General features: G+C 35.0%; 2 protein-coding genes and 1 long non-coding RNA gene across 8 annotated transcripts; all 3 read right to left on the bottom strand.

Annotated features, from left to right (window-relative positions):
* Window positions 1-884: 884 nt before the first annotated feature.
* LOC122058091 (pentatricopeptide repeat-containing protein At5g01110) lies at window positions 885-21,007 on the bottom strand. 5 transcript variants are annotated; one of them, XM_042620554.1, is made up of 5 exons: window positions 18,470-21,007; window positions 17,637-17,694; window positions 17,097-17,145; window positions 3,255-3,336; window positions 885-1,246 (listed from the first exon to the last, which is right to left on the bottom strand). In XM_042620554.1, exon 1 carries the CDS (start codon window positions 20,741-20,743, stop codon window positions 18,533-18,535), a length of 2,211 nt encoding a protein of 736 aa, XP_042476488.1. In that variant the 5' UTR covers window positions 20,744-21,007; the 3' UTR covers window positions 885-1,246; window positions 3,255-3,336; window positions 17,097-17,145; window positions 17,637-17,694; window positions 18,470-18,532. The 5 variants fall into 5 exon arrangements, with proteins under 5 accessions (XP_042476488.1, XP_042476487.1, XP_042476485.1 ...); XM_042620553.1 differs by lacking the exon at window positions 17,097-17,145; XM_042620552.1 differs by lacking the exons at window positions 885-1,246; window positions 17,097-17,145 and adding an exon at window positions 1,256-3,131.
* An 802-nt stretch (window positions 21,008-21,809) lies between these two features.
* Window positions 21,810-23,099, bottom strand: LOC122057088. 2 transcript variants are annotated; one of them, XR_006133453.1, is made up of 3 exons: window positions 22,732-23,099; window positions 22,204-22,631; window positions 21,810-22,106 (listed from the first exon to the last, which is right to left on the bottom strand). It is a non-coding gene; the product is annotated as an uncharacterized LOC122057088 (long non-coding RNA). The 2 variants fall into 2 exon arrangements; XR_006133452.1 differs by having other exon boundaries at window positions 21,810-22,631.
* Window positions 23,100-23,507: 408 nt separating this feature from the next.
* LOC122057919 (disease resistance protein RPM1-like) lies at window positions 23,508-25,238 on the bottom strand. Its single transcript, XM_042620288.1, has 4 exons — window positions 24,971-25,238; window positions 24,744-24,871; window positions 23,850-24,625; window positions 23,508-23,757 (listed from the first exon to the last, which is right to left on the bottom strand). Exons 1-4 carry the CDS (start codon window positions 25,236-25,238, stop codon window positions 23,508-23,510), a joined length of 1,422 nt encoding a protein of 473 aa, XP_042476222.1.
* Between the last annotated feature and the right edge of the window lie 663 nt (window positions 25,239-25,901).

The following is a 25,901-nucleotide window of genomic DNA, read 5'->3' on the forward strand; positions in this document are numbered from 1 at the left end:
CTTGCCAACTCGGTTACCCCTTGGGGTTTTTCTCTTTCTTCGTTTTCAAGTACCTTCGTGTTTGGTTTCCTACATCCTCTGGTATTTTCTCAGTCAATTCAGTATACCGAATATCGCTTTCTGTTTCCTCCCCTCCCTCCCATCCGATTTGGCAAAAGGTATGGCACTTGGCCTCAGCCTGTTAAGGAAAAATCCTCCCGGACCTCCCTTCCTCCTTCCATTCAAGTATCTGTCTCCTTTCCACATTTGTGCTAAATTGCCAGTCGATTCTATGCATCTATTTTTAACATGTAACTTTTCATGGGATCCTTGGTCCATGCCAGGTCTTTACTCCATCACCATACCCTTCCCCACTCCCCCCTTCCCCCCTCCCCTTCTTATCCAATCTTGGATTTAGACGATCCCTACTAATCTTAAGAACATAATGGGTTATAATAATGCTAGCCACAGAAATGAATTCCTTAAGAGTTCCTGACATCTGTAGAACATCTATAAAATCTGCAGATGACACTATATTCCCTTTTGCTCATCATCAAATTCTAAGACAAACAGAGTTCCATTAAATAGCTCCACGTACCACTATCAGAATTAAGATTGACTGTTCTTGTTTGGGTACTCCATGCATGCCGTAATTGGGGGAGTGTTTCGTAACCTTGACAAGCACTACAGCTTCTTGCTCTCGTCAAAGGTTATGACAATATTTTGTTTGGTGGAAGGTGATAATTTGATAATAATCAATCTTCTGTTGTGCTTTTCTATGACAATTCCTTTGAGGATTGTTCCAATCATCTCCGAATGTCTTCTCTCTCCTTCCTCAGTTCATACGGATCGTTTTCAAACATGTTCATCATCAAGTGCAGATCAGGTATCATAGATGCTTAATCTATCATTCACACAACATTTCTTTTACTCAGATTTAATCCGAAAATACAGAAGGAAATATACAAGAAAAAAATAAAAACTGAAGGGGCGGGGTAGGAAGATGCAGATCTGCTGCATCAGTTTCCATCTACATATATATCAACTTCAAACTCAAAAAGGATAACTGTGACATAGAACTGCAACAAATTTTGAAGAATATATGATTCCATTTAAGTGCAATGGGGGTACACTGCCACGGCTTTACATATGCATCAATGATAAGGAGATGAGGCAGGAAGTAGCTCCATACTGGCTCAATGATGCTGTAGGAACCTTGTAAACTGATTCTGTTGGTTACAGTTGCTATTCGAACTACGCATATCCACTGCATAAAGAGATAATCAGTGACCAACAAAAAGTGCACATCCATACTCAATTTTCTAATAGGACTATGATGTCACAAAAAGTGCACATTCAGACTATCTTTGTCGTTTCATCTGCAGAAATAATTCTAGGGTTAAGCTGATTCAAAATTTGGGTCAACTTATAGAACATGTTCCTGTCCTTTTCATGCAGTTAATTACTTGGTTTGACCTGAAAAGTTATTGATTCTTATTTGTGAGAATCCGGAGTGTACCTTGAGTAGCTCAGTCAAAAGATAAATCAAGCCACTTCGAAAGAATTGAATTAGAAGTGCAGCTTGTGATGAAAACTAATCCATAGTTCTATAGAGTGCCAACAAGTGTACTTGCTTTTCAATTATTCTGCCATCACTAGAAACCAAATTCTACCTTCCTTAATAGTTGCCACAATACAAGTAATCTCTAGATTTGAAACACTACTTATAAATACTTGCTAGAAAACAAAGCATAGGAGGCAGCTGGTTAGGACGATGGTCGATTGACCTCACTCACCAGAATCATTTTTAGGAGGGAAAGTCATTAGAAGTGGTTTCAGTTCAGAGGAGAGAATCTAGGAGAAGTTCCAGGTCTAGTCGTAAGCTGACAAGCTGTTAGGTCTAATGACCAACTAGATTTCAGTTTCTATTTTTACTATTCTTTTGCATAAATTATGACACTCCGCAGACATCGCTGTGGCAGGAGTCATGTGGAATGGGTACGCCCTTTTTATTGTTTCTCTGTTTTGCTCTTGATAAGAGATCATCTTACTTCAGTCAATTAGTAAGCCATTTCAGCCTCCACCGTGGTCTATAATTAGTCTACAAAACAAAGCATTGTAATTTTTCTATCAATTCTTATGAATATCAGCAGCTTATTGCTATTCTCCTAAATTTTTATTTGGGTTGAGTATTGGATCACTGTTTACTTGATTAAATTTGCAACTCAGTATTTCTACTTGCTTTTAGGAAAAGGACAGGAAGACTCGCAAAGAATATCATCAGAACTTAGTTGTAAGAGACGAGAGCTGTAGTTGGTGGCATTTTACTTGCATTGCAGATTGATTTTCATATAAAAGTTGAATGTGATTCTATGATTATACGCCTGCAAAAATAAATGTGTAAGCTAGGATGCTGTGCAGGTGGTTCATAAGAAGAGACTTTTAGTTTGTAAGTGGGTTCAAATGATCTTCTAGTGTTTGGTCTTAGGGAGATTGTTAGTGCACCTGTGTCACAGATTTCAAGTTACGGTTAAGGGTGGAAGTTTCCCCTTCCCCCACCCCCTGCCGGCTGTCTGCTTACTTATGTTCTTGATGGGTCAATAAAAAATTTTGGGGGTTACCTAGGGTCCTAGAGCTCAGGTATAAAGAGTTGACTCTGATAATAGAGAATCCATAATTGGCATTCTTAATAAAAGAGAGTTTAGCTTGTAAGTGGGTTCAAATGATCTTCTAGTATTTGGTCTTGGGGATATTGTTAGTGAACCTGTGTCACATATTTCAGGTTAGGGTTAACGGTGGAACTCTCCCCTTCCCCCACCCCCAGCCCAGCTGTCTGCTTACTTACGTTCTTGATGGATCAATAAAAAATTTTGAGGGTTACCTAGGGTCCTAGAGCTCAGGTTATAAAGAGTTGACTCTGATAATAGTGAATCCATAATTAGCATTCTTAAGAAAGGGAGGTTCCTTTGGACAAAAGGCACTGCAAGAAGCAATAAATGTCGGTTTTGCTGGGGCCAGATCAGAATCCACTTTCATTTAGTGCCACGAGGTAGAAGAAGGGACACAGGCTCAGTCGTCATTCTCTTCACTTCATCTTGTATTTCATGTTGAACAGGCTTCAACGTGGGGAAAAATCATGGGAATTCATTTCCCTACATTCATTCATTTCATCATCTTAATGTGAAAAAAATAAGGGAAACCATTGTGGAACAAATTAGTTTCTCATAAAAGAAAATTAGGTGGAGAAAGCTTATTATGCCCAGTTAAATACCTACCCTAAGAATATGACAATTGCGATGACATGGTAATCCTGCATTCATTCAGCAATGTGGCAATACTTCCTGGTTCTAGTAATACCTGTTTCATGAGATGATCTCTTTTAAGAACCTCACAAAATATGAAGTTTGAATTTAAAAACCAAGAAGTTTGTTACGCAGGAAAAGATACTGCTAAAAACTACTGCTGATAGATATTAATATTGAGAGAGAGAGAGAGAGAGATTAAATGCACCTCCAGAAACACTAAAAAAATTGAAGGAATATTGTTTTCATAGTAGTTCTGCTTCAAAGTCTAAATCATTTTCTGCCCAAAGCGATAACTGAGGGACAATATACCTACAAGACGTTTCTTAAGTTTTCAGTTCAAAACTAAAAAATTACTCCCAAGGCTGAGAAAGGATAAGAACCTCAAGCTAGTATAATCTCCAGGATAAATGTATGACTTCTGCTAATAATTACTGGAAACGGTAAGAAAAATAAGAGATCCAGACTTGGTTTACAGTCGCAAGGTATATGAAAAACCAGGGTTATAAATGGAAAACAGTTAAACATTTAATAACCATCATTTTCTCAATTAGGTAAAATACTACATAAATTTACATTTCTAATACTTGTTTTAAGCTTGACTGAAGGAAACAACTTAGAGATCATTTCCGTTCTCAGGAAGGAGTTTGGATCATAGTATGGCTTTGAAAAATTCATTCAATAATATATTGTGAAACTGTTGGTATACATTAACATGTTTGGTTCTTCTGCAATATACAGGCTAGAAGCTCATCTAAAGTTCTAGAGTTGGAGAAGGGGAACATGGCAATGGAGTATTTTTCCTTTCATAGTTTCATCAGTAATAGCTCAGTGTAAGTGCTGGGCATTCTCAAGTGGGTTGGTGCAAATGATGGCTGGGGGAGAAAGAACACTGCTGCAGAGTATGCTTCTGCTTATTGCCTAATTCGGAATAAAAGGAACCAAAATATAATTGTTAATAGCAGCGATAGAGAATGTGACCCACTTAAGATCTGTAACCAGAATTGCTTATGCGATGAAAGACGTATATTGTCAAACAAAAATCCCAATGATCACTATCAAATGCTGGACCAATCTAGTAACATTACTAATCATAGACTCTCTTATCAATAAAATGAAACACAGTGAAATAACACCCACAAACTTTGGGAAGGTGTCTGTAAGTGGCCAGGTTCCTATAATGCCCGTACAGCAACTATTTTTTGTAACAGTACCTCAACTGAGAACAAGAAGCTTCCAAAACCATGGATGGGATTATACGTGATAAAAGGGTAAATTTTCTTGCAGCAAGGGGATGCTTTGGAGGACTAGGTGCCACGAGAACAGAAGGAATCTATTGCAATTAAGAGATGTCTACAACAAGTGAAGCATATGTGACTGGCAAGTGATCATGTTTTCAGGCACAAAAAGGATAATGGGTCTTCGACATGTCAGGTTTTTCAAGACTGGCCATGGGACTCATTCTCTCTGTTCGCTGTAATGAAGCTCGCAGAGGCTTTTTATGAATGCAAGCCGAGTATGCTTCCAAAAGTAAACTATTTGGTTGCTTGGAGTTTTGGAAGTAGAACTAGTATGATCTATTTAAGGAATGTCCAAGTTGACTAAGGAGGGATCAGTCAATAAGATTGGAGTCATTCAGCCAAATCCAAGTCTGTTGTCCTTGAAGTTTGCGTGATACTGTTTGAATTTGATAAAATGTTCAAGTTATTCTGACCACCAGGTGGAAAAAAAAAAAAAAAAAAAAAAAAAAAAAAAAAAAAAAAAAAAAAAAAAAAAAAAAAAAAACTCTTCAATGTGAGCCATGAGGCACATTTAAAAATGTTTAGGAAATTCCCTATTAGTACTATTAAGGACACTGCCAAATCCAGGAATAAAGGCGGATCTTCTATGAAGGTTTGATTGGTACTCTAATAGAGTCCGCAAACCCATTTTCCACCTCTTTCACGACACAATCAACAACAACCAAGCTAATATCTGAAGTCACTCTAAAGATTTGCTTCCGGGAGTACCTAGATGCCGAAAAGCATGTTACAGGATCTGGAACGACGGCCAAAAGAGCATTGCTTCCAATTCTCGCCTAGTGCATGACATAAATTTGCCACTGATACTAGAGCCGTTTATCACAGGGACAAGAGTACAAACGTTAACAATCAGAGATGAGCACCAAAAATTAATGTACTCGTCTCTACCACTGACCTCAAAATAAAATTTCAGGGGTTGTATTCATATTGTAGGAGTACTGGATTTTAAATTTAAACAGAAAGATTGACTTCTTTATATTTAGTTTCAGGAAGTCAAACTTTGGAAAGACAGATTGACTTCTTTATATTTAGTTTAAGAAATTATTTATCTCCAAATAGGAAAGCAGCGTAGCAGTACTAGAAGTAGTATTTCAGCAGCTCAAACACAGCAGAACAAATTCAGAGAGTAAATTAACAGGAACTAGCAAGCAGAATCTTCAAAGGGTTCACAAGAAAAGAAAGAAAAGGTATTCTAATTGCGATGATCAGAACAAACTAGCTAGAAATATTTAGCCAAAAGGGGTGCCGCAGGTACTAGAAAGTAGGAATAAACTGACTTGTTTGTAAGAATAAATGAACTAGAAGAAGAAAAGAGACAGCATTGAATCCACAGCAATTTCAGAAAGCATAACTGTATTCACTACTCAAATTGCAAGGGGTGGGGGGGGGGGCATTATGACATCACAACTAGTCATAAAACTTAGAATGGAACAATCAGGGATGGAATTGCACTGATTTGGAGCAAATCCTGAACTGTAACTGAAAACTAAAGCATTACTATAGGTTGGATTCTTTTTCTCAATCAACAATGCCCAAATATGCTCCCTAGCCATGTACAATCAAAAAAATGGAAAAAGGCAAACAAAACTGAAAAACAAAATAAACTTTAAACTCCAATTTTTTCCAGGAAATATTTTCCCATTGAAGAAATGGAGCCAAAGGGAAATCAGAAACTGACCTGAAACCAACCATCAAGAGCCTACCAGACCTGCTATATCAAATTGAATCTTGACTTTAGTTTCCCTTCCACCTTGATGATGGTCCAAGGTTCACTTTGATATAGCAGGCGTTCATAATGAAGATCTACATGACAATCTCTAACTGGTAAAGCATCTCTTGTTTTTTTATGTAAGGTGATATCTTTGCATTAATACTGATTCAACCAGCATGTCCCACTGGGTCGAGATGAACTTGACTTCAAACAACAAACACGTAAGCATTATAATTTATCCAAAATTATGCCCTAGGCAAGGGATTAACTAAAAAAAGTAAAGAATGACAAAGGCAAAGAGACATAAGGTACGTCCTATATATCAAAGGTGAAAAGATATCGACACAAGGATCACTATATAACACTGATGCAAGATGTCTTACAAGGATTTTTTTTTTTCCACTAACAGTATAATGAAAAGTTAAAAAAAAAAAAACCAAAAATGGCAAACGGCCCGCTTAGCTCAAATCAACTAAACCATATACAATCTAATTTGGGTTTTGCAACACAAATTATGTCCTGTCTTTCCACTCTAAAGGGAGACACATATAAATTAATTTTGTACATTGAAATAATATTGCTTATGTAAGCATTCACTACAAAAGTTATATATATATATATATATATACACACCCATACGTATATATACTTCAGAAAGGCCGTTATCTTTCTTAGCACTGGGGGAGTTGGCGTAACTCGTCATGGAAACAGACTTGAATAAAAGACCATCAAGCAAATAGCAGGCTTAGAAAGAGCCGCGAGTTAGAACTCTGCCACCAGTCATGGTACATTACTATTGATGTGGGCTTCTAGTCATTCGGCTGAATTTTCTATTTCACATCAGAGAAATTTGCATAATGATCCCAAGCAATGCGAATATCCTGGAAGGGTAGAAAAGCCTTGTGTACCAAAGAATTGAGACTACTACTGGGAAAGAAGCAGGCAGGGCAAGAACCTACTTATGAGACATATTAAAGGTAACAATTGGAGGCTGTTTGTGCAATACCGGACAGAATCCTCTAATGCTACTCTAAACATATGAAGGATTCTTAGTCATAAAAAATGACTATTGATCAACGAAAATTATCAATGGTGGAAAGACTTGTACACCGAGAGTCATACCTTACTTATAACCACTATTGAAGCCCTTTTTTTTTGGGGGGGGGGGACATCAGTCCTAAAATATCTAAACTATGACTTGAAAACCCAATTTTGTTAGAAAGGTTTTATAAAATCTGATTCAGATTTCAAAACATACCTTTGTTGGTGAAACTATGATGAACTCATTAATTTTATTTCTTGCTTTATTGACAAACTAGGGATATAAATCAAGAGCCAAAGGAGGAGGGTACTACGAGATTCATAGCAATTAAAGCTTAGTTCGGTAACTGATTCTTCATAGCTGGTATGTTGACATACTATCTAATTGTTAAATATAGAAATATCGTCCTAAATCACAGAAATATATTCGAAACCTCACAAACATTGAATGCTTAATATTTAGACTTGGTATGCTATTATTTCCATCTTTAGTTTTGTAAGTATCCATATCTTTTACTCACACTATGAATAGTTAAATGATGCAACCTTTTAAATTCCCTTGTTCGAATAGAGACTTTAATTAACCTCTTGATTCTGTTGAATTTTGGTTCTCTCTATCTTTATCCATATCTCTCTTAACTTATGAAAATTGTCCAAACCTGCTATATTAAAGGAAATATATCTGAATTGGTGAATATAAATGAATTAAAGACTTACAAAAAAGAATAGAAAATCAAAGTTGCTATACTTAAAACAAAGTAGTATTATTACTTACAATATTGAAAAGAGAACTGAAAAACTATAGAAGTTGAACGTAATGGATGATGAGGTATGTTGAGAAATCTATCAAAAGAAAACTAATTACTACTTAGCTTATTAATAACCAATTAATTTTTCAAAAGAAAGAAAAAACATTTATAGGGAAGTAAAATACAGACAGTTATGTTCAACGAGATTCTAAAAAAGTTCAAGAACACATTGGAAGAGGGAAAAACATGTCATATAAGATGGAATGGTACAAAAAGTGAACAAAAAATATATAAATGTACACGAGCATCATGAATTGTCTCTGACTAATATGTCAACAATTGAAGAAGTTGATGACATCAATTTTGCAGAGAAAGTTAAGTATAACTTTGTTAACCTGAAGGATCTATACAATTACAAAAAAGATGATAATATATTTGGTAAGAAAATTTTCTTTTTAAATTTATAATAATTATTCACTAAAAAATAAAAGATTATTATATTTAATTCAATATTATTTTGTAAATTTTTTTGAATTACTGATAGATGTCCAGAATTTGATCCCCATTAAAACGAAAGAAAACAATGAGATACAACTAATAAGCATGAAGTAAGTAACCTTCATGACTTTAAAATTTCTTAGCTATCATATTAATCAAAATAATTATTAAATTTACTACACAAGCAGTTCAGATTAAATAATGGTTACACTATGGGAAGAATATGCAAAAAATAAGGAGAAAAATTAATGAATATTGTTTCAACGAATCTTGTAGTTACTTTTATAGCGGTGGCTCTTTCATCATATTAAGGTAAGAATTTTTTTTTTTTTAAATTTTATCTATCATAAAATACAAAATCTGTTAATAGTAATTATTTATTAGTTCCTAAATCTCAGGTCTATCACTACATACAACTGAATCAATAACAACACAAATAGACAAAAAATTAAAAAAAAAAAAAAACAAAAAAACAGAAGAATTAAAGAGATGGTAAATTTCTTTATTTTAAAATTAATTGATAAAAGATAATTAAAATTTTAGATACATATAATATTACAATGTATAATAAACATATTTCTCTAATTTTACACATTAAAATCAATAGCCGACGTTAGGAAAAAATTTTAAGTGTATTTAAGTACTTCAAATACAAAGATGTAGAGCATGTGACAATAAAAGATCTCATTGAAAAATTAACTATTTTATTTTTCAGGTAAAACATTAAAATAACTTCTTAATTATTGAATTACAATAACAAAATTAAAATTTTAATATATCTAACAATTAAAATTTGTAGAAATATTATTACTATGTAGAAGGATTAATTGATAAATTGGAGAATGAAGAACCATTTTACAATGCATGTAAAACTTGCAATAAAAATGTTCAATTATTCGAAAATGCTGCAAGATATGAGAAATTTGATAAGGAAAATACAAAATTCACACAAAAGTGAATTTCTTTTTATAAAATCTTAGATAGTGAAATTTATAAACTATTATTATATAAATAAAATTTTTTAAACATGATAGATACATAGTAAGATTCAGAATCTCAGATTCAACTGAAACAACAATAACTTTATTTGATGAAATGGAATCATTGATTGAATGTCCGGCCACTGAATACACAAAATCAATTGAAAAGATAATTTTTTTTAAAAGAATAATTTTTAAAGAAGAAACTATATTACGTAAATTATATTAATAATATTATTGAGTTTTTTCCCCTTACTAGCATCGAGAGAAGCTACATTCTTATATATCTAGAATTTATTGTTTCTACTTCAAGATGCATAAATGTAATGTAGAAAGTCGGACAACAAAAAGAATTATTGTTGAAAGTGTTCCAGAAGTGAAGTGTGTGAACAAGACAGATTCTGGAGAAAATGTAATAGCAAAACGGAAAAAGAAATATAGAACAATACTTTTATTTGTTAACACAATTTCTGAGAAAGATTTTGAGATGTAACTAAATGTAAACATATGAATTGAATATTTATTTATCAACCTGAAAAAAAATCAATTTTTAATTTAATATGTTGGAGAACACCTATTATCTAAAAAATCATATCAGCATTTATCATTTCCCCAATCTTCAATAATTTTTTTTACATAATAGATGTTCTCCATTGAATAAGCCACCACGTTATTAATCAAATTAATTCAAAATAATTGTTTTTACATAATAGATGTTCTCGACTGAATAAGCAATCACATTATTAATCAAATTAATTCAAAATTTGAAGATTGGAAATATGATAAATGCTAATATGATTTTATAGATAACAGAAATTCTCCAACATATTAAACTAAAAATTGATATTTTTTTTAGGTTGATAAATAAATTCAATTCATATGTTTACATTTAGTTATATTTCAAAATCTTTCTTAGAAATTGTCTAACAAATAGAAGTATTGTTTTTTATTTCTTTCTCCATTTTGCTATTGGATTTGCTTCGTAATTTGTCTTGTACGTACACTTTACTTCTTGAACACTTTCAGTAACAATTCTTTTTGTTGTTCAGCTTTCTGTATTACATTTATGCATCTTGAAATAGAAACAATATGTTCTAGATATACGAGAATGTAGTTTCTCTCGATGCTAGTAAGGAGAAAAAATCCAATAATATTATTAATATAATTTATGTAATATAGTTTCTTCTTGAAAAATTTTTCTTTTAAAAAATTTACCTTTTCAATTGATTTTGTGTATTCAATGGCCGGACATCCGGTTAATGATTTCACTTCATCAAATAAAGTTATTGTTGCTATTTCAATTGAATCTGAGATTCTTAATCTTACTATGTACCTGTTATGTTTAAATTATTAAATTATTTTATTTATTGAACAATAGCCTATAATTTTCACTATTTAAGATTTTAGAAAAAGAAATTCATTTTTGTGTGAATTTTGTATTTTCCTTATCACATTTCTCACATCTTGCAGCATTTGTGGATAATTGAACTTTTTTCTTGCAAGTTTTGCTTGCACTATAAAATGGTTTTTCATTTTTTAAATTTTCAATTAATCTTTCTACATAGTAATAATATTTCTGTAAATTTTAATTGTTAGATATATTAGAAATTTAATTTTTTTATTATAATTCAATAATTGAAAAGTTATTTTAATGTCTTATCTGAAATGAAATAGTTAATTTTTCAATGAGATCTTTTATTGTCACATGCTCTACATCTTTGTATTTGAAGTACTTAGATACACTTGAAATTTTTTCCTAACATTGGGTATTGATTTTAATCTGTAAAATTAGAGAAATATGTTTATTATACATAACAATATTATATAAATTTAAATTTAAATTTATCTTTTATCAATTAATTTTAAAGTTAAAAAATTTACCATCTCTTTAATTCTTCTGTTTCTGGTATTTTTTTTGTCTATTTGTATTGTTATTGATTCAGTTGTATGTAGTGATAGACTTGAGATTTAGAAACTAAAAAATATTTACAATTAATAGAATTTGTACTTTCTGACAGATAAAAATTTAAAAAAAAATTCTTACCTTGATATGATGAAAGAGCCACCGCTATAAAAGCAACTACAAGATTCGCTGACACAATTTTTATCAATTTTTTTATTTTTATTTTTTGCATAGTCTTCCCATAGTATAACCATTATTTGATCTGAACTGCTTGTGTAGTAAATTTAATAATTATTTTGATTAATAATATGATAGCTAAGAAATTTTGAATTCACGAAGATCACTTACTTCATGCTTATTAGTTGTTTTTTACCCTTATCTCATTGCTTTCTTTCGTTTTAATGGGGATCAAATTCTGGACATCTACCAGTAATTCAAAAACATTTGCAAAATAATATTGGATTAAATGTAATAATCTTTTATTTTTTAGTGAATAGTTATTATGAATTTAAAAAGAAAAAATTCTTACCAAATATATTATCATCTTTTTTTGCAATTGTATAAATCCTTCATGTTAACAAAGTTATACTTAACGTTCTCTGCAAGATTGATGCTATCAACTTCTTCAATTGTTTACATATTGATCAGAGACAATTCATGATGCTCGTGTACATTTTTATATTTTTTGTTCACTTATTTTTACTATTCCATTTGATATGACATGTTTTTCCCCCTTCCAATCTGTTCTTAAACTTTTTCAGAATTTCGTTGAACATAATTGCATGAATTTTAGTTCCCTATAAATGTTTTTTTTTTTTTTTCTTTTGAAAAATTAATTGGTTATTAATAAGCTAAGTAATAATTAGTTTTCTATTGATAGATTTCTCAACATACCTCATCATCCATTACGATCAACTTTTATACTTTTCCAGTTCTTTTTTTCAGAATTATAAGTAATAATACTACTTTTTTTAAGTATGGCAACTTTGATTTTTCATTCTTTTTTGTGAGTCTTCAACTTATTTATCTTCACCAATTCAAACATATTTCCTGTAATATAGCAGGTTTGGACAATTTTCATAAGTTAAGAGAGATATTCAAGGTTATTAAGGCAATGAGGCGACCGAGGCGTTTGAGGGTCTTTCGGAGTGCTTTGGCGATAGGGTGAGCATAAGGCATCGCCTTATTGAATAAAACGTTCCTGTGTTATTTTTTGTACAACCATTCTATTTGACTCAAATTCTAGTTGAATCCAACTACTCATATGCTAAACAAAGATTAAGTGTTCATACTTCATACCAATGCAATAATACATAAGCCAATCTGGTTTCTAAATAAATGGAAGGCACTAGGCAGTAATAAAGAGCTCTATATAAGGCTATAAGCATAATCATCCAATCTGGTTTTCCAAAGAACATGGTAGACAGTTATATATTTAAAAAAAAAAAAAAAAAAATCCATAACTTCATATTTATACAGAAAACAAGATTTTCTTTAAATCAATAGCCTCATATTTATGCAATAATTGGCTCTTAACACTAGCCTTAGGTCTTCACTCTTCACTAATATCAAGAATCAAACCAAAACAGAGATTGAATTAAAAACAGAACCACAATAATGACAAAGGAAAATGAAGAAGGAAAAAAAAAGGTATCCTATGCAAAACAGAAGAAGAATTAAGAACATAAGAAGAAATAAGAAAAAAAAAAGACAGGTATAGAGCTATCTGTAGGTTAAAGAAGAGTGAAGAATAGAAGAAAGAAAAAAGAACAAATTAGTTTAAATTAGTTTAAGGCCATACATTTTCCAATCACAAACTGATATTTAGAATCTATCTATCTATCTATATATATATATTAGTTTAAAAAGATTATATAGTCTAAAATGCACATAAGGCATTTTGGCAAATGCCCTACCACATAAGGTGCGCTGGTAAAGGCGTCACCTTATAGCGCCTTACCACATAAGGCGACCGCCTTATGTGTTGTCTCTAAGGCGCCTTGCTGCCTTAGACCCTTTGAGCCGCCTCAACGCCTAGGCGTCGCCTTACCAACGCCTTGGTGGCGCTTTAATAACTATGGAGATATTGATAGAGATAGAGACAAACAAAATGCGACAAAATCAAGAGGTTGATTAAAGTGTATTCGAACAAGGGAATTTAAAAGGTCGTATCATTTAACTATTCATAGTATGAGTAAAAAAGATGGAGACTTGCAAAACTAAAATTATAAATAATAGCATATCAAGTCTGAATATTAAGCATTCAATGTTGGTAAGGTTTCCAATATAATTCTGTGATTTAGGGAAATATTCTATATTTAACAATTAGATAAATACTATGGCAACATACCTGCGATGAAGAATTAGTTACCTTGCTAAGTTTTAATTGCTATGGATCTAGTAGTACCCTCCTCTTTTAACTGTTGATTTATATCCCTCGTTTGTCAATAAAGTTAAGAAATAAAATTATGTGTTTATCATAATTTTAACAACAAAAGTGTGGTCTGAAATCTGAACCCAGGTTTTACAAAACCCTTCAACAAAATTGGGTTTTCAAGTCGTAGTTTAGATATTTTATGACTGAAGTTCCACCCTCTAAAAAAAAAAAAGGCTTCAGTAGTGGTTATCATTTATAAGTAAGGTATGTCCTTCCACCATTGATAATTTTCATTGATCAATAGTCATTTGCTATGACTTATAATCTTTCATATGTTTAGAGTAACATTGGAGGATTCTGTCCGGTACTGCACAAACAACCTCCAATTGTTACCTCTAGTATGTCTCATAAGTAGGTTTTCTTTTCTTCCTACTGATATTTCTGAGACAGAACTGCAGTTTAAATGTTGGATAAGTCAAAGTAAATAAACATCCAGATAACATAAAACATATTTGTACAAGAGAGGCCACTGACAATCTAATATGCTGAGTTATTTATACAAGTAAGATATGTCGCATAAGGCCTCTATATAATTAATTGGAGTTCAATTAGTTACTCTGATTAGTGTCATAAGTCTTAAAGCATTTCCAATAATAATCTAGTCTGCTGAATTATAAAGTCATCATAATATTCATTCAAATATGAATAAGCATATGGAAACCATAAGTCAAATAGATGGAAAGTCCATGCCATTAAAGCTGAGGCAGCAATAATACCAACCTTACTTATAGGAGCACAAGGTGAAAGTAGAAACAACAAAGAGAGATGGAGAAGGTGGTGTGGGTGTTGGTTGGGATCCGACAAAGAGAAATTGGGAGGAAACTTGTGCAGCAGCCTCATTAAGTGACAAAAAAACATGAAATCACATGGCAATTCCCAACATTCACAGTCCACATACAAAATCACATTAAAAGGGTAAATGAAAGTCCAAATTCTGCAAATGCCCAAAGCTCTATCTTCGAACTAACAATAACTTTGACCCAAAAGCCAAAACCCCAATTCAAATCATCACATAAAATAGGATCTTACAAACAAAATTAAGTATAACATGGGCTTCCAAGGGAAATCAAAAGAAAACGACATTGATTGCAATTCATTTGTGCTTTTATCAATTCCGGTAGACAAAGAAACTTCTCAATACCACTCCCACCTCTGAAAAAAAATAGGGTGGGGGGGGGGGGAAGGGGTACACACAACACCAAAAATTGACGAGAGAGAGAGAGAGAGAGAGAGAGAGAGAGAGAGAATAAGGATAAGTGATCAAATTAGATGAACCATTAGGTCTACAGGGAAACCCCTCCAAAGAGGAAATAGAAAAATAGAGAGAAGCCCATGTTAAAATGTTAACCAAAAGGTAAAACAGTAATTCCGAAACTGAATCCGAATGAATCAAAGAATCCAATAAGAAAGTAAAGACCAAGAGAAATCTGAAATTGAGATTTCGATTTCCAATATGGGTTAGATCCAGTTTCTTGGCTTGCTCAAGGGATCGAGCTTGAGAGAGAGCGATCTTTTGAACTTCAAATCCTTCAACGCCGAAAGGGATTCATTGGCTCGATTGAATAGTGAGAAATAGTTGTCCCGGATAGAAATATATGGACGTGTTGTGTCGTTTGGTGGTCTCCCTTCTTGGATTAAAATCATTGTGTTGTGTCATTTGGTGGTCTATCTTCTAGGAGGCTCTTGGTTGTAGACAATGGATGGGAACACCGCGGGAGAGAGACATTTAGCTTTAAATTTGTCTATGTTGCAGACGACGGTTGGGAACACTACACACAAGAGAGCCGTTCGGCTTCTATCCTTTCGTTTTTATTTTTATTTTTTCTCAAATTGAGACAAACGTTTGGCTTTTACAACGTACACAAGAGAGCCGTTCAGTTTCTGTCCTTTTATTTTTGGATTTTTTTTTTTTTTTTTTTTTATGTCAATGGGTTTTTGTCTGAAATTTTCTCTCCTCCGTTTGGGAGATTTTTTGGTCATTTTGAAAGTTTTTTGTGTAGATGTCAATGAATTTTTTGCCTTTTTAAAAAAAATACCAAAGAAGTGAAGTACATACTTTTAATAGTAGTATGATATACTTTCAACTATTGAATAAATTCTATATATAATATATATATAGGAAAAGTTTTGGTGGGGGAGCATGGCCCCTGCGCTGGGGCCAATGGGAGTGAACGAGGAAGCTTCAATAGAGGTGTCATTTTGCATTTCATTGGGGGCAAGGCAGTCATTTCCCCCCCCCCCTTCCCCACCCCCATTGAGTCTGGGTGCAGGGTCCACACTCCCCCACAGGAACCATTTACCCATATATATATATATATGGGAATTTATTCAGTAGTTGAAAAGTAGAGCCATATGGTAAATTAAGTACTACAAAGGTATGGATCAGCATGTGTCCAAGACAATGTGAGATTGTTTCTGTGACAGCCCAACTGCAGAAATGGAGTGTATTTATACATGGGAAAACTGCCACTTCACTGCCCCAACTAGATAAGGTTATCTTAACGGCTAACATAATTTTTCCAAGTGGCAGGATGATGTGGTCGTTCCAACATTGTGATAGGATGCCGCTTCAATGTAAAATCAATTTCTATAATGGAAAATTTTTAAAACCCCCAGGGACTGTAGATTCCCAAGACTCTAAATCTAATGTCAAAAGAAAATAACCAAGCAAAACTAGAAGATTAAGGTTTGTTGTTCCATAACCTATTGAAAAATATCTTTCAGTAAAATATGTTATTACCTTAACATGATTTAAAATCTCCCATTCAAAAACATTACGCAGAAAAGACATCAATTAAGGATGATATCAAAAAGTGAAAAAACAACATACATACTAAAATTTTGTGAGTTGACTTCAGGAAAGACATTAGTGTTTAACCTGAATATTTAATGGACCAGGTTACGAATCTATAGACATGATAAGGGTATAAACTTGTTTAGATATACCTGTTCTACCCAAACATATTATACCCTGAAGCCCAAACTGAACCAACAGAGGGTACAAGTTGGACATGTATAATGATCATCTAATGTGTACCACCACAGTATGGGCCCCTTCAGGAGATGTGCTAAAATATAATCAGATTGGATGATTCTGGCCATCCAATATATTAGTAATTGGAACCATGTATGATAAATATAATCACATTGATATCTTCAAACAGATCATTAGGTACATAGTTTTCATTGCGTCACCTAGGCAGTGTTGCCTGGCATCCAGGCCCCCTCCAATGGCTTGAGTTGCCTACATGCCATCACAACTTTGATTGGGAAACAAGTACACAATGTGATATCAAGTAAGAAACATATTCTGTGTGATTGAATTTTCATGTATAACTCATTAGTTGAGTAAAATATCCTCACTGATGGGAGGAACAAAAAGGTAAAATATCCTCAGCGGCCACAAGAAAAGATATCTCTAACAATAGATGGACTAGAAACCATGGATTTAGTTATCGGATACTGATACGATACCGATCCCGGATCGACCTGTATCGATCGGATCAGTCCATTTTATCCTTGCTTTTCATGAAAAAACAGGTATTTTTTTACTATTTTACCCCTGTTCCAATACCAATACCCAATCCCGGATCGGTCAGGTATTGAAATCGGTCTCAGCCAATACCAATCCGATATGGCGGATCCGATACTGATACCTAAAACCATGCTTGTAACTCAGGACATCTAAAATGAAAATTAAAAAGTCTCGTTGTACCACATAGTCAAAGTTTATACCTTGTTAGTCTTCTGTCCAACCTCTAATGCACTCTTCTCCCTTGTTCTCTTTGTCAGCCTGAAATGAGTGAATTTGTTTAGCAAAAAAAGATAGATAAACTAGCAATAATCACTTAAGATGTTTCAATCAAAATAATATATGAACAGTATCCAACTCCATCTAGAATGGATAATGCCCTGTTGAGTTGTATACAACTATAAAAATGAAATTGCAAAAAGTTCCAAAAGGTAACACAATTTCACAAATAGGTCAGCAGGAATGCAGTTAATAATCTGTTGATGGGACAAAATGCAAGCCCGTTGCCAACCCCTCTTTCATTATTTTATGAGGGAATTTTGAAGAAGAATAGAGCTCACAAATGGACATAACTCATCATTTTTGGCATGAAAGAATTTTTTATACACTATAAAAAACTTGTAAGCTTTGCCTTGCCAATTATAGGTGAATACTTTTTGGGTGTGGTAAATTGGGGCAAGACTATAAATGGATGAGTTAGGGTTGTGTAATAATTCATGACTAAGCATTTGGAAGGAAGATTTTGAGTACAAAAGGTCCATTTCTGGACTTTTTTTGTCTACATCAGTGTATCTGATGTGCAGCTTGCTTTTTTCTTGTATCAACAAACTTATCTCTTTTCAACTGCACAAATCAACATAATAGGGATTTCTAACTTCAGGAAGTTCATGAGGATTCTCATTTGAGGATAAAAGAAGTTTCAATAAAGTGACTCTAATAACTGGTTCATCAAGATACAGGTAAATCAACAGAAGATACCAAAGCCTAATCAAATGATAATGTTGCCTAAAAAACTGAAGCCTAAGAAGTATAGTACCTCCATTTAATCCAATTATAATGGCTGCAACTGTATGTCTTTATATAAACGAGAAAAATGATCTTAGAACTTATCATCTGGCACAAAACCCATTAGCAGCATTTGGTCATGAAGTCGGAACGCCCCTTTTAAGTTGTCATCAGCAACGTGCCCGTTTATCAATGATGTATATGTAGATTTATCAGGTTTTACACCTCTATCAATCATCTTCCTGAATATCATATCTGCCTCTTGCATTCTACCCTCTCCACAGAACCCATTCACGAGCACATTGTACGTAATGACATCAGGTAAGAGCCCCTGACTTTCCATTTTATCAACCAAGCCATAAGCCCTCTGTATAGTTTCCTCTCTCACAAAACCATGAATCAGAGTATTATATGTAATGTTATCAGGAACTATCCCTTTTGCAATCATCTTGTTCACGAACTCATCAGCTTTAGCAGCACCTCCAGATCGGCAATAACCTTTAATAATCGAATTACAAGTCACAAGATTGGGCTCAATTCCTTTTTCGACCATCTCATCCCACAATCTCAATGCATTGGTGACATTTCCTTTACTACAGAGCCCATTAATTAAAATGCTGTAAGAAATGTGACTAGGAAAAATTCCTTTAGATATCATACCATCCCATAACTCACTAGCCTTGTCCATGTCACCTTTCTTGCAGAATCCATCAATCAAAGTATTGTAGGTTACAATGTCTGGCTTGATACTCCTATGAATCATTGTCTCAAACAAGGCTACTGCTTTATCTACATATCCATCCTTACAGTAGCCATGAATAAGTGTGGTAAAAGTATAATAATCAGGATATATCCCCCTCTCCGCCATCTCATTGAAAACATCATAAGCATCGGATAATCTCCCTTCCTTGCAAAACCCCTTCAAAATTGTATTGTATGTCACAACATCTGGAGGGCAACCTTGCTCCACCATTTCATCCCGCAGCTTAAGAGCCTCTGTTATGATCCCATTTCTACAAAAAGCTCCAATAAGCATAGTATAAACCACACTGTCTGGAACCAAGCCAGAGCCCTTCATTCCTCTAAAATATGACAAAGCCTGGTCAAGCTCACCTCTCCTGGAAAATAACCCAATCAGCAAGCTAAAGCTAACTAAATCAGGAGCATGACCCTGTTGTAACATTTCATTATACATTTCTTCAGCAGCAGTAGCATCATTCTTTCGACAACATTCCCCCAGCAATATGTTATATGTGGATGTACCAGGACTCAACCCAATCATCAACATCTCACTCAGAATCTCCCTTGCTCTCACATATTTTCCGTTCTTACAGGCACCGTTTATAATTGCTTTATAAGTGACATTGCCAGGCCTTAACCCTTTGGCCGACATTGAGTCCATCAACTTGAGAGCTTCTTCGAATTGCCTATCACGACAAAGTGCATTGATTAGAATATTATAAGTCACAGTATCAGGGAAAACACCCTTCCCTTCCATTTCAGATAAAAACATATTGGCATTTTCGGTCTTCCCTCCTTTACATAATGCATGGACCATGATATTTAGTGTATAAACATTCACTTGAATTCCTCTACCAATTACATCACCATAGATTCCCCATGCCATATCAATCCAGTCAATTTTAACCAACCCTCCGAGAAGGCTATTGCAAGCATTTATAGGAGGAGTAAAACCTCTACTTTTCAATATCCGAAATGCTTCAGAAGCTTCCCTTAGTTTCCTTGCTTGGACATAAGTCCTAATCAGAAGATCAAAAACCAGCGGGTTCGAATCACAATTCTGATAAGTAGACACAAGCGAATCCACAATTTCAAACCTTGAAACACCACTCTTTCGAACCATTTTAAGAATTAAAACCTGAGCTTCAGATATCCTCCTACTCCTAACTAAGATATGAATCATCGCACTCAATGAGTAGGATGAGTGCTTGAAAGTGGGATTAGTTGCTAATAAATCTATGAACTTCTGACCTAATAACAAATTTGAGCAACATTTGTACAGTACCTCGACAACAACCGAGGGATTCAAACTGGATGAGAGATGGCGGAATGAATTGAGCTTTCCTCGTTTTAAATTCAATAAGATCTTTTCTACCACGAAAGAATCAGTCACAGATGTCGATATATGTGTCTCTTCTGCTCTATCTTTAAAAGAAATTTCTAGGGTTTGGGTTGTTCTAGGGTTAGCGTTCGAGACGAAAGCGAAGCAGCAGAAGTAATGAGAATACCTGAGATAGGGTGCATTGGGTTGGAGTAAAGCCGTTGTGCTTACAATGGTAGCCATTTGAAAATTTGCAACCGTTGCCGAGTTCTTTCGCGGAATTCTTATTGTTGGTTTTTTTGATTTTCTTCCGAGCACGGAGAGCAACGAGGCAGAGAGATGTTGGTTGTAAATGTTTCACTTGCTATGTGCCATGTCCAAGTTTTGACACAGCTGACCCTAACTAAAACCCAATCGGATCCGGATCCGGATCTTCTCCCACTCCCTTCCAATCTCTCACATGCATACTGCCTAATACCTAGGTGTACAAAGCCTTAAGCGGTTGGCATGCAGCCCCAAACATGAATGTGAGAAGTTGGAAGAAGTTGGAGGAAACGAGAGTTGTTCAGGATCCAAATCCAACTCAACCCTACCTGGTTGTTTTGAGGCAATTGATGTGACCATTCAAGCCGTTGGATCAAGGGTTTTAATCTTGGTACTGATACCTATCTTGATCGGTCAAAATGGATTTGGATCGGATTTGATTTATCAAATTTATCCTTGTTTTTTTGAAAAAATAAAGTGTTTTTATTACTTTTTTACTCATATATCGTACCAATGGAATGGTATTAGATGGGTCAAAACTCAAACTCAAGATGGATTCCAATCAATACTGATCCAATCCAGGCGATTTCACTGATTTCAATCGGAGACAGAATAATACGAGTCATTAGTCAAATTACGGGTCAATGGTTCATTGCTGTGTGGACCATCTATTTTCAGCAATTAAATTGTATTTTTCTTTATAGAAGTTCTTTCTCCGGAAGCACAGCCCACGTAACGCTCCCTATATATATGTCTATCTCTCTATTCCCTCAACTAAAAGGCCATGATTTCTTTTCATATGGAAAAGAGACAAATAGACACATGGGAACGAATTTTCATAGACACCAAATTCTTGTGATACAACGTTTTAAAACACATTCTGCATCATTTCTCAACTCACAATTCCCTTTAAAATAGAGTGAGCATGAGGCAGCTTTCAGAGTTACCTAGAATAGCCTATTAGCTGTGGATTAACTGTGATTTTCTATTCGCAACTTCAAGTAGTCCCAACTTATTTATACAAGGATTAATTACAGAACCCGTCTCAATAAATGAATTTCAGATATTGTTCACAAGATGAAATTGACAAACATATAGTATGTTCCAACTTATTTCTGCACACATTTTAAGCCAAAATACATAGTAGTCCAGATAACAATGCCTGAAGGTCACTTAGGCTTATTAATGCTAAGACAACAACAACAAAGCACACAACAGAAATCAAAGAATGAAGCCAATTAAATTGACATTCGGTCGAACTCGAAGTCTTGAACACTCCATCGATGAAGCAATCAATTACTAGAATGGCACATCCTCGGCAACCTCAATCATCCATTTGCCTCTAGACAAATAAAGGGACTAATAAAATAAAAAGAATACCAACACAGAGAGATTTACATTCACTCACCATTCAAGTTGATATCTGAAACACCACATACCTGAGAACCAGAAATCCAGATCTGAAGTGAACTACTAAACTTCTATGGTGACCCTTTTGTCAGCTTTAAACTTCTCAGTTAAGTCCTTGGGCATTTTAGTGAACTTCAATTTCTTAACTGCTTCATGGAGCTCTTTCAAGTTTTTGCAGGATCTGATTTCCAATTCTACAAGTTTCGGCATTGCTCTTTCCTCATTCAATTTCTCGAGTTCCTCTAGCTCCAGAATAGTTAGGTTTTGAAGTTTCTTGAACCCTCCCTGTGAGCAAACCATATGTTTGCCTGTAAAGGATTTGGATGATAAGATAAGGTCTGTTAACTCGGGCAGCTTCTGGCATTGGGTCTTGTTTTAATTTGGTCTCAGACAAGGTGAGCTTAGTGAGGTTCATTACTTTGAATCTTTCTCTGTTAAGTAACTTTTCTAACTGTCCCTAGTGCAAATAAAAATGAGCAGCAGAGTGAGGCAATAAGTGACTAACAATACAATGAGCAGTCCCAGATTTCAAGCAAAAACTAGTTAAATTCATGTACCTGATCGAAGACGCAATGCCGTCCAGTATAGAGCTCAACTGAAGTGCTAAAGGAGGGTAAAAATACGCGTCTTCTATGATGACAGAGCTCACATCAGCAACCTTTTCACAATCCTCTCCTGTAACCCTGCTGGTGAAATCCTTAGAGATGTCGGTTAACTTCAATTCATGGAGGGCCTTTGGTAGATTTGGGAGAAACTTCAACTTTTTGCAGGATCTGATCTCTAACTCTTTGAGCTTTGCCATAGCTCCATCCTCCACTGTCCACTCCTATAGCTCCTCTAGTTTCCATAATTTCGGGATTTGAAGCTCTTTGAACATTCCTGATTTGCAATGCATATGGGGGCCGTTGTATGATTTGGAGAACAAACAAACCAACTTTAGCTTGGGTAACCCATCCAGTATTGGCATTGGGTCTGTGATTAGTTCGGTACGAGAAAAGGTGAGTGCAATGAGGTTCAACCCGAAATATTCATGGTGGAACTCTAATCTTGACATCGATCCCCGCAAATAAATGCGAGTGAGTTGCTTGTTTCTGAGGTTCTGCAACGACCTTAAAGTCACTGATACTTGGTCTTTGGATGTCAACTTCAAGGTCTGAAGGTTTTCCAGTTCCCCAATCCACTTAGCCATTTCATCTTTCTGAATATGGTTTAAGCCCCGGCATGTCAATCTTAGTTTTCTAAGTTTTTTCAACTTGTCTGGACCATCTTTCACATGACTCAAATCATCAAAAATTACTCTTAACAAGGTTTGGAGGTTAACCAAGGAACTTAATTATGTAATGAATTCACTGCGGTGCCTCTCGTTCAAGTAAAGGTGCTGCAGCTTTTCCATCTTTTGAATCGTCGAGTAATCACCAATGTCAGTATGTTTTGTATCTAGAGTTTGGAGGTTCTGCAGTTTTTCGACGGATGAAGGCAGTGTGTCAAAGTAAGTCCATCTTAACCCAAGGTACTGCAAGTTAATTAGGTATCCTGTTGCCTTAGGTAGACTAGGTTTATACACACCCTCTAGATCAAGCACCCTAAGAAACCACAATTGGTAATTATTGATGCATTTCTAAAGAAAGCTCCCTAATTCTTGCCCGAGTTTATATCTCCTGGATAATTGAAGCACCAGAAAGAACCAAGAGTTATGAAATATTCTAGTTCATCAGGAGAATTTATGCTACTATGAATACGAAGAGAATGTATGTCCTCTTTGCCACAATGATCAGCAATGCTATGAATCCAGACCTCACCATCGTCACCATCAGAAGACCTGAGGGCATCACCAGCTTTTAAGATCTGAAGCAGGGGAAGATCACGAGGAATGGGGTATGACTTGACTATCCCAATAGAACTGACTTTCATTGCTTGAATTAAGTTGAGATCCTGCAAGTCTTGCAACCATGGTAAAGCTACTGTTGATTCCTCTTCCTCAGCCGAAATTCCAGAATCCCCCCGCTGGTGCAACAAACCACCCTCTACAACCCATGACAGAGTCAACCTCCTTTTGGGGATTGTGGTTGCAGTAGGAAAGAGATACAAGAACTGTTTCACATGGAAAGGGAGGATGTCATCAACAGAGGATGACAAGTTAAACCAAGGGTGTTGTTCTTGACTGAGATGTGTATCTGTGCCGTGGAGCACACATGACCATTCCACAATGTTTGCATTCATAGTGGACAATAGATTTGCCAATTCTATAATTAAATAGGGGATTCCTCCACATTTTGCCACCATCTTTTTTCCAGGGGCTTCCAACTCCGGAGGGAGAGGGAGAGGAATGGGAGGAGATGAATATTGATCATCTGAGGTGTTCTTGCTGTCACTAGCAATATTGCCGAGTCGCCAAGGAGTTATGAATAACTTCTTCATGAACAACTCCCAGCTTTCTGCTTTACTTAGTACCTTCAATTGTTGTGTGTAGTCGACAGAACGAGCAACCCCTACATCCCGACTTGTGAGAAGGATCTTGCCTTCTGCTACTTCTAGTTCTTGGATAATATTGTCTCAGTTTACTGCCGACTTGAGGATCACGAACATCATCAATTACTATGAGATACTTCTTGTTCCAATGGAATTCATTAATTTGTTTGTAAATGTTCTCCCAAATGTCTTCCAAATCAATGTCCAGTGCAGATGCGCAAACCCAGGCTTTATAATCAAAATGGCTAACCACAAAACTGCTTTTATAAATCTCCTAAGCTAGGCTTGTCTTTCCAATGCCTTGGATTCCAAGAATCGAGATTATACTTTTGTTGCTGTTGTTGAACAACCATCCTTTCAGAGACTTCATATCCTGCCCCAAACCAACACCAGTACTGAGATACTCATCCTTTGCTTTATCAAATTCTTTCGGAGACACCTCACTCGGCTTCAAAAGAGGACCAAGATTAAGATACGCATCCTTCGCTCCACCTTCTTCCGCTTCATCAAAATCAACGGAAGGACATATCCAATCTGAAAGCTTAAATGACTTCCCTACGAAAAATTGGATTCCTTTCAACTGTTGGATGTGCATTGATATCCAAGTAATGATTTTGCGAACGTGTTTACGAGTTCCAGGATCCTTCCAGGAGGCATACCTCTTAAAGAGTGTCTTCCTTGTCCTGTGTCGTGCTATACAAAATACATAGTCCACTATGGCTCCTTCTACCTCATGAATGGTCTCCAATAATTTCGAATATTGCTCTTGTCTTGCAGCTTCTTCAGTATCAACCCCTCCTTATCAAGACAGTTAGAGTCCCACTCGAACTCAACCTCTAGAGTCATACTCACACTCAACAACCTCTCCTACATTGTAGGTATTTTCAGTGAGCACAAACTCTAGAGACTGACTTACAGTCCAAGACTACCTCATGAGACAACAGAGTTGGAATATGACTCTCACATGTGATAATAGACTTTCAGTCAATTACTCACATATGTTAACAGAGTCCTACCCTGTTACTAATACACAATATTTGAGTTTAAGTCTGTAACCCACATGTGATCACAAAGTTGGTCTATAACTCAATGAATGTAATCTCTATATAAGAGCACCATTGTACACTCATTAAAGATAATGCCAATATACTACTTCAACATGGTATCAAGAGCATCATAAGCTCCACCGAGCACCTCCCTCATCACCACGCATTTATCTCCCACAACCCATGACCTCTTTCTCTCTTCCTTTAAAAAA

Source organism: Macadamia integrifolia, chromosome 12, assembly GCF_013358625.1.
Source record: "Macadamia integrifolia cultivar HAES 741 chromosome 12, SCU_Mint_v3, whole genome shotgun sequence".
In the NCBI taxonomy this organism is placed as follows: Eukaryota; Viridiplantae; Streptophyta; class Magnoliopsida; order Proteales; family Proteaceae; genus Macadamia; species Macadamia integrifolia.